The sequence below is a fragment of the Mastomys coucha genome, unplaced genomic scaffold, assembly GCF_008632895.1.
Source record: "Mastomys coucha isolate ucsf_1 unplaced genomic scaffold, UCSF_Mcou_1 pScaffold5, whole genome shotgun sequence".
NCBI lineage: Eukaryota > Metazoa > Chordata > Mammalia > Rodentia > Muridae > Mastomys > Mastomys coucha.
This window is the reverse complement of record NW_022196911.1, coordinates 67,557,259-67,566,641: the sequence shown is the minus strand read 5'-3', so window position 1 is coordinate 67,566,641 and position 9,383 is coordinate 67,557,259. Positions and strand designations below refer to the sequence as shown.

Here is a 9,383-nt window from a genome sequence, read left to right as displayed (position 1 = left end):
AGAACTCCTCAGAGTCAAGCTGTCTCTGGGATCCTGGGATCCTGGGCTTGTTAGATCACCTGGGAGTGTGACTTTCTCTGTGTGCTGTGGGACTGGCTAAAGAGCTTCTGTTTACAGACTCTTAATAGCTGCCTGTTGTGTAGAAATAAAAGACTCAGCTTAGAATTTTGCCAGAGGACTGGGAGCTCATCAAAATCCAAACATACATCCATGGACAAAAAACTCAAAAACAAAAAACAAAAAACAAACAAACCATACTTTCTGAAATGAAGAATGCATTGGATAGGCTCAATAGCAAATTAGATAAAATAGAAGGGAAACCTGGAAGCTTGGCCTGTGAAACAGAGTGTGTGTGTGTGTGTGTGTGTGTGTGTGTGTGTGTGTATAAAGGCAAAATTAAAGATGAAAATAGAAGACTGAGCACTGAGGTTCCATCTTGGGAGAGGAGAATAAGAAAATGAATCTGAAAAACTATCCAGAGAGACAATGGCTATGGCTATCATTGCCATAATAGCAAAGGCCACGAAGACAGAAGAAACTGCAAACCCCAAGTGAGTCTGAAAACACCTCCATATGGTTTATGTATTAGTTATAGATGCAAAATAATGATTTATAAGGGAAGCAGCCTGGCAGCCATCACCACATCTGAGTGGCCAAACTCGCAGTCACCAGCATGGGACAAGCACTGAGGGACACAGTACCCCTTCTGCATCTGTTCCAGAACTAGGCAGCTGACAGTGATTATAAGAGAATACTAAACAACCCAGGATATAAGGACAGTGAGGGGAAAAAAGCTTTACTTTCCCAAAAATTTTATGGTCTGAAAGAGAGACTGAGGAACATAATTTAAAGGAAAGAAGTCTAAAGAAACATGACAACAAAATAGCCTGGATTGGATCCTGGATTCTAAAACGTTTTAAGAGCCTTATTTGGATGGATGGCAAGGTTTGAATAAAGTCTGTATGAAAGATCAGATAATGGTTTATGGTAATGGTACCACAGTTGTCTACACAGTATCTTTTCTAGGACACACTGAAGTTCTTGAGGGATTCCAGGTCTTCAACATACTCTCTAACAGTTCAAATAAAAAAGGCTGTGTGCTGTGTATACACGCATGTGTTTATGTAGAGGTTTCTGGGATATGGAGGACCTTGCTCTTTCCCACAGAGAAAGTGTGCACCTTCTCTAAGCTGGGGCTGGGTTGGGCTATGGCCAAATCATTCATTTCCAGTCAGCTCTGATGGCAGCCATCTCAAGGGTGAGGTCCATTTTGCCTGTTTTGGTGATCCTGCAGAACTTGGGGAACTAGGTGCTACCCTCTTAATATCTGGGAGAGCCAGGCCCCCCACTTTGTTTTTCTTCTCCAGAAGTATCTTGGTTCTTCCGGGCTTCTGGATCTCCACACAATTTCTGAGCTGATTGACTAGGTTTTCATGAATACTGAACAGCTCTGTTTAGCTGCCCACGCCTTCAGCTGTGTCCTTTGTCTTCCAGCTTTTCAGATGAGCTGGTAGATGAAGCGCTGGGGGCCGTGGCTGCAGAACTGCAGGATGTGTGTGAAGACTATGCAGAAGCTGTGTTCACCTCAGAATTCCTAGAGGCCGCTGCATGAGAGCTGTCCAGGCAGGGCCCTCAGATCACTGCTGGAGGGACAGCACCACCCGCTGTCAGCCCATGGGGGAATCTTTGTCCTCAGCTGCCCACTGAAGGGGAATGCCAGGGAGGCCACCCTCTCCTTGTCTTAGCAGTGCTTCTAGAAGTTATGAAAAGGTGGGTTACATTTATTAGCGCCTGAGGAGCATGAGACAATTAGAAAGGTACAACATTTTCAGAATGTATAATTTTCCTCTGACTCAGTTGGAGATCAAAATGTTTTGAAAGGTAATAGATAAAGGTATTTCACATAGGGATTCTAGCCTCTGCTAAACCCATGGGGGTGGAGAGATCGGTGCTAACCCAAGTGCTGTTACTGTCTGGTCCTAGCACCTGGCTCCTCTTGGCAAGCATGTTCATCACATTGTCACTGGTGTGTCTCCCTCCTGGGTGGCAAGCTACGCGGAGTGCAGAGTGGTGGTGCCACCAAGCCTCTGCTCAGCAGCAGTGGAAGTGGGGGGCCCACCACACAGGCACACAGAACACACAGGCCCAAGCTCACCTTTCTCCGTGGCTCACTTCCTAGGGAGTTTCACGTTCTCCATTTCTGAGTCATTTATTGCTATTTTGACACATCCTAGTATAAAAGGCATTTCTCTGAATGCAGAACAAGTATGAAGACAGGAGAGGGCAGGCCTTCCCCATGCCAGCTCACTCTCCCAGAAAGCAGAAGATTCTCTGCACCACAGAGCATCCCATCTGGAGGAGGGAGCCAAGTGGATGACATGAAGACTTCTAGAGTCTTCGGAGGACCAGAGATGCCCACATGGCCTTTTGAAGGCTCTTAGGTCCTGGTGCCAAGGTTCTCAGGAACTCTGAATTGAGAAGAAGAAAAGGGATATGCATACAAATAAGGCAACTGCCTGAAGAAAGTTTTCCTGGATCAGTTTGCCTCAGTTATTTTTGTGAGGCTTGCTGAAAGAAGTGTAAGGAACAAAGGGAGAGACAGCCAAGGACTAATGTGAATCTGGCTACCACAGATGCCTCGATGTGGCCTCCTGGGATCATTTCTAAGGTACCAGAAATTCAGGTGATGATATAAGCTTTTTGGTCACAAAAACTCATTTTTTTAAAAATATTTTCCTGTGTAATACTATATAACCTCAGAAAGGACATCAAGGAACTCATAGGTCTTCAGTCTGGAGAGTTAAACATGTACACTTGAACCAGTAGAAGCCCTTGTCATTGGTAGTCTTCATTTGTCGTGGCAGTTTTTACTGTGCAGATTTAAAAAAAATAAACTCAGTATTTTAAATTGTCAACATGTCTATTTGAAGTAATTTACATCTCCTTTTTCCCCACAGGTAATGTGAAATGGGATTTACAGGATCCACTGGGAATACTTTTGTATTTGATATGAACATTGTAGACTATTTGCCACCTCAGAGGAAAATGAGTGCTAATAAAACCTAACATTTATTGAGCACGTACTAGAGTATTGTGCTAAAAGTGTTCCCTGCATAACTTAATGCCGGTACAGTCTATGTGAGACAGATACCATCACACACCCATTGATAGATGAGAGCAGAAAGGGAGAAGTTGGGCCATCTAGCCTGTGTTCATGTCCCCACTCAGTGTCCTAGACACTGCTTCTGGAGCAGCACCTTTGCTGAGTATTTCCTGCTGCAGCCTGTTCTTGCAAGCCTGGCCCAGCCTCCTGTACCAGGTGACTCTCAGTAGCTCAGGTGGGTGAGCCTCATCCCTGCCTCATGTCCAGGGTCTGCTTTGTAGCCCAGACTTGCAGTCACAGTGAGACAGAAGTGAGCCATCAGAAATAAGAATTTGGAAATGAGAATGAAATCTTCTGCTTCTGTTAATGTCCCTGCATACAACCCTGCAGGCAGACCACTAGAATGTTTGCTGCATGAACTAAGGCTGAGCACGTATGAGTCATTCTCTAATTCCCTTCAGCTTTCTCATGACCGGTTCACAGCCTGTTTCACTCGAGTGTGTTTGTGTTGCATGAGCTCCCCTCAGTTTGTTGAGGTGCCTGTGTGCTCTTTAGTGCCCCCTTTCACCATAGGCTGACTTTCACTGCCAGGCCAGACTGTCTCTCACCTGTTTATTCCTTGCCTCTGTTAGAGTTGAGGGCAGGGATTCTGCCTAGCACTTTGTTGCTCTGCAGGTACATTTGAATTAATGTATAGGGGATGGATCACATTCAGTACAGCCCACAGATACATGTTGACCTTGTGTGACTCTGGTAGGTGGCCATCTAGGAGTGTGCACATTGGCCTCTGAGGTCCACTGCCATTGACTTCCAACTCACTGTGGAAAACTTGTCTCCCTCTACTTACACTGGGGCATGGGGGTTAAGGGGATGTCTGCCCCTGCTGCTCCTGGGCTTCAATCAGGCTGCTCCTGTTAATTGGATGTAGGCTAAGCCCAGGATTAAGAGAACTGACAGAAGAGGGGGTGGGGATAAGGTGACCTGCTCCCCTTCTCCTTAGTATGATCCCCATTCTTGCACCAGGGTGGTGATGAAAGGTCTCACCTTCTCCCCACTAAGTTCAAGTCTCTGCCTCCCTAAACTGGGGACCTCTAGGAGAGTGGATAAAAGAGGCAGTGCTGGGAGAGGACACAGTGGCCTCAGGCTGACAGGTGGAAGACAAACCACAGTGAAGCAGAACCACGTCTGGAAGCCCCCCACACCCCCTGAGTAGTGTTGGTGTCTTAGCTTGACACTGGTAGGAATTGCCTGCGATGACTGAAAGTCAGGTGTATCCTCACTGACCCTGGTCACCATGGAGGTACCCTCTGGAGCATTGGTCCTCAGCCTTCCTAATGCTGCGGCCCTTCTGTATGTTTCCTCATGCTGTGGTTGGTGATCTCCAACCATAACATTTTTTTCGTTGCTACTTCATTACTGTGATTTTGCTAGTATTGTGAATCGTGATGCAAACACCTATTTTCTAATGATCCTCTGGGGGCTGAGAAGCAAACCCCTGCTGCTTTGGGTCCATGCAAAGCAGAGGAGGGCAGTAATCTAGCTGTGTGTCCTCATCAGTCCTGACTTCCCATGGGGTCTCGGTTGGTGCTAGAGCTGTTTCTGGTCAGTTTCAACATGGGTGTGGACTTCAGTAGCCAGCAGTGAGGGCCTGGGTTACATGGACTCTTGTCAACCATGCTGCTGTGCGTTGACTCTGGGTTCTTAGTAAGGGCCCCTCCTTTGCTGACTCCTGTGAACAGCCCATCTTCTCTTTTCACGGGAGCTTGGTGCTGAGTCCCCTCTCTAGTCTGCCAGGGCTCTATTCCTATACCATTAGCCCCATTATGCTTATACCAGTCCACCCAGGGCCCCATGTGTATCTTCAGTCCAGCTAGAACTTACACATACACTATTAATTGTTCTCCTTCCTAGAATGCTGGGCATGCCTAGTCTCCCTGGCTAACTTTCTTTACCCTCACCAGGGTCTCATGTATCACCAACTAAGAATGGCCCTGGAGAAGAACAGCGGCTCCTGACCTTGCTGCAGCCCCCTCCCAGGCCACCTGTTCCCAGGCCTCAAAGATCCAGCCTCTCCCCATAGAATCATTCATTCTCCTGACCCTGGGTGTTACAGCTTTGATCTCTCCCTCTCTCACTGGAATGCCTTAAAGTCATCTGTGTAGAGCCTTCGAAGGCCCACTTTGTGGTTTCTGAAGTGCCTTTGCAGCACAACCATTTTGTGCTCTGACAGGCCTCCTCCCACACAACATCCCTGCTCCCCTGGCCCTGTGGGCCCTTTGCCCTCCTGCACCCTTCTACCCTGCCCTGTCCTGCTCTTCTCTGTGGGTCTTACCTACACTTGCCAGGTGCACTCCCACTCTCTGTGTGCTGGTCCTGCCTCCTTCCCCAGCCCAGACCTGCTTCTTTCCCAAGCATCCCACCCATAAGTCCCCTCCTCCAACTTCTTTTGTCTTGGTGAGGTCTCCTATGCCCCTTCCACTTGTGGGCTGCAGGTCACTGAACCTGTACTGAGAAGCCCCCTGTATGTTCCTGCCCCCAGCTGGGGTGGGGCCTTCAGTATCTTTAGTCTGCCTCTCAGTGCAACAGAGTGCATGGAAGAATTCCAAGGAACTTTTCTGCCTCAGGAATCTGTGTTCCAGGGGGGCAAGAGTACTTAAGTCCTGGCCCTTTGGGTTTTGCCATCCATCCAACTCCAATATCAGGTTCACCAAGTCTAAGCTATATTTGACCTAGAAAAGTCAAGCAAACACTGCTTACTCAGGTACACACAGGAAGCAGGGACTGAGGACCATGGAGAATGGGCCAGCTTCCAGAATGTTTGCAGAATTCTGCAGGACCCTCAAGATCTCCCAGGAGAGCTCCAGCTCCAAGATACTCTGTGAAATCAAAGGGCTTCAGTCATCGCTGATACGTAATGGAGTTATCCAGAGAGCAAGAGAGGCTATGTGTGTACCTGGATTAACCACCCACGTCCTTGTCTTTAAAACCCATCATTTTAAAATTCTCAAGTGCCTTTAAATATATGCTGTTCTCTTTACCATATAACAGCCCCTTTATGTACCAGCAGTAGTTCAGGTGGTACATAAAGGATATAGCCATGAAAACAGAGTTCGGCCTCTGGCCATAAGTTTTTGATAATTATTATGTAGATTGTTTTATAGAACCTGTTACTGGGGAGCCTTGACATGCACTGAGAAGCAGGGCTCTGGAATGCTGTCCTGACCTCTTCCATTGCTTTTCCCTGCGCACTGTCCCATGTGGATCCTTGCCGTGTCCTTCCATCTGGACACTTGACAGTGATTCCCAACTTTGCCTTTTGCTGCCCTGGGCAGTACATCTGGGGCCTATCCAGCTGGTCTGCTGTCCTGTCTCAGACCCATTTTACAGATGGAGAAATTGAAGCTTATGAAAGAGGACCTTGATTAGGGCCATCTAGACAGAGGGACAGATCCAGAACTAGCACTCTCCATCTTTCATCCCCAGATCCGGCGTTGTTCTGTTTTATCACAGTTGTCTGGATACCAGAGTCCAGGGAAGGGCACTTCAGTATGGGGGTGGGGAGCAACAAAGAATTTCCAGCCAGACTTGGTAATGACTACTCTGTAGTTGGGAAATCTTCAGCTCACTTGGCTTCAGTTTCATCTGTAGAGTAGATCAATAATCTCTAGATCAGTATCAGTGTGAGAACCAAATGAGGAGGTAGAATTATAGCCCCCAGGTGATGGGGCGGCTTGATTGTCACTTCTTTTATGGAGGCCAGCTTCCAGCAGGGTCCAGCCTAAGCAAGAAGGTAGAGACAATGGAGGCAGCTTAGGATGGAATGAAAAAAAATGGTGCCAGGAGCTGGAACAGAACCTGGACTCTGTGGCAGGCTGCATCAACAAGAGGGGATAGATGGCCCAGTCACCTTCGTATGCTCAGAACCAACCACTGTGGCAGTCATCCAGTAGGACCACAGCAACTACTCACTCCCACTAAAAATGAAGACTGCTCTTGCATTTGACAGGCAAGAGTCTACTTAACGGCTGTAGCTCAGTGGGTAACATACTTATTTAGCATGCTCAAAGCCTCCGGTTCCATCCTCAGCACCACATAAACAACACAGTGCTGCACATCTATAATCCCAGCACACAGGAGCTGGACGCAGGAGGATCAGAAGTTCAAGTTCCCACATGGAGCCACATGGGCACAAACAGCCCATTTACCATTCACAGCACAAAGACTTTCCTCTTTCCAAGACAGCTTCTGGGTTAGCTCATTGGCATTAGCCACTTCCAGTAGTGAGGCACATTTCCATCTAATCCCTCTGCTCTGATTGGTCAGGTCAGAGACACCTGTCAGAGAATCGCTCACCATCATCTCAGTCTTATAGATTGTGCCAGGCAGTGCTGGCACATGGCTTTAATCCTGCCACTGGGGATGCAGAGACAGGTGAATCTCTATGAGTTCGAGGCTAGCCTGAGCTACAGAGAGAGTTCCAGGACAGCCAAGGGCACACAGGAAAACCCAAACTCTGTCTCAGAAAAAAATAAAAATGAAAATGGTGCTGGAGAGTTGGCTCGGTTGTTAAGAACACTGGCTGCTCTTCCAAAGGGCTCAATTCCTGGCATCCACATGACAGCTCACAACTGTCTGTAACTCCTATTCCAGGGGATCTGAACCCCCAACACAGACATACATGTAGTCAAAACGCCAATGTAAAAAACAACTAAGTATGGATTGCACCTGGGTGGGAAATGGAAGCCCTGTTCTCTGAGACAGAAGGAATTGATGTTGGCCAAGCAAAAAGAGCCAGTTAACATTAAAGAAGCACACTCGCTCCCTGGTAGAGGCTGTAAAGCAGGCACTTGGCACACCAAAGACCAGAGGTTCAGTTCCCAGCACAGAAGCAAAACAAACACACCATTGTCTTCAGATGAGGCAGTAACAAACTGCCGGTTGCACTACTGTTAAAGTTCACTGTGTATATAGAAACACAAAAGCAGGCAGAATGAGAGCAGAGCTGAAGCAAAGGGGAGAGAAGTAGGGATGCATTTCTACTGAAGGAGGACAGCTGTTGGAATAGCCTTTCTAGAGAAGGCAGCTTTTGACTTAGACCTTGAACAGTAAATAGGTAGTTCAAATAGGTGTTCAAGAAAGAGGGGAAGGGCCTGCCAGCACAAGCAAGGGGCTCACAGAAGGGTAGATACAGGTATGGTTGTACTGCACTTCAGACAGCATGGGTGCTGGAGGGCTTCAGGAGTGAGGCCTCTCCCCAAGATGAGCAGGAGAGCTTCGTGACCTGAGGAGGCTGACTGGGTATTAGGTGGCAGCAGTGGTTTCAGCCTTATTCATGATTTTCTTCTGGCAAGGAATTTCATCCCACTTCAAGAAGATGCCCTTGAGCAGGAATAGGCAGCTTCCTCCATCCCTAGTCCCTCCCTTCCCTTGAAAGCAGGGTTTGCCCTAGATTGCCCTCCAGCTCTCTAATCTTTATTTCATGGCTAAATGGGGGAGTCTACTGGGAGCCCCAGGCCCTTGCCAAGTGCTCCATCTGTGTTAATCAATCCCTGTGAAACCAAACCCTGCATACACTCCAGCTTCACAATAAACATGGAAAGAGTCTGCAGGCGCCTGGCTTTTACAGTGAATGAGAAAATGGATTGAGAACAATGAGAACTGTGGAAGGTCCCTGCAGAGGGGCAGATACTAAAGGCTGAATGGCCATGTCAGGGGCAAGTCAGGCTTGTCAGGAGCCTCCCCACAAGCCCCTGCAGGCATATCCTGTTAAGTCTTTGGCTTGTGCATCTGCCCTGTGTGATGGAGGAGTCTTGGCCAGTCTAGGACCTGCCCAGTCTCCTCCCAGCCCTCCAGCCTCTGTCACCCAGTTAGAAGGCTCTCTGGCTAGCATTTGCTTTCAGAAATTCCAGGCATGTGTGCTACAAAAAAGAAAAAAACAAAACAAAACAAAACAAAAAAACAAAACAAAAAAATGGGGCCACTTAGATGGTCAGGATTTTGTGTGAGTGGTTCAGGGCTTTGTGACCTGAGCTTTCTCTGTCAATGTGTCTGGTCCTCCTTTCATTCTGAACTGGGGACCGATACCAACAAGGGAGTGCTGCTGTACTGTCTTATGACCTGTGTGTGTCACAGGCCACCTGAGCCTGGGAGATAGGATGCTGGCCCGAGAGCTCCCGAGAAAGCTTTTAATTAACTGGTACATGTTCATAGCTGAAGTCAGGAGCAAGCCCCAGATTCCCCGGACTAAAGGGACTATTTCCATTTGAACAAAGGGATTGAA

General features: G+C 47.8%; 1 protein-coding gene across 10 annotated transcripts in view; it reads left to right on the top strand.

Moving 5' to 3' along the window:
• Window positions 1-9,383, top strand: part of Kiaa0753 (KIAA0753 ortholog) — a 62,372-nt gene that overhangs the window by 52,172 nt on the left and 817 nt on the right. For 6 of the 10 annotated variants that reach the window (XR_004113671.1, XR_004113668.1, XR_004113665.1 and 3 more), the window contains exons 19-20: window positions 1,495-2,668; window positions 2,958-3,079. The exons of 1 other annotated variant lie outside the window; for it this stretch is intronic. Coding sequence is in view for 2 of the 9 variants with exons in the window: in XM_031354347.1 (XP_031210207.1) it covers window positions 1,495-1,612 (118 nt within the window). In the remaining 7 variants the exon portion in view is untranslated. Of the gene's footprint in view, window positions 1-1,494; window positions 2,916-2,957; window positions 3,080-9,383 lie in introns of those variants that run through there. 3 more of the 10 variants (XR_004113666.1, XM_031354349.1, XM_031354347.1) reach the window with 3 other exon arrangements.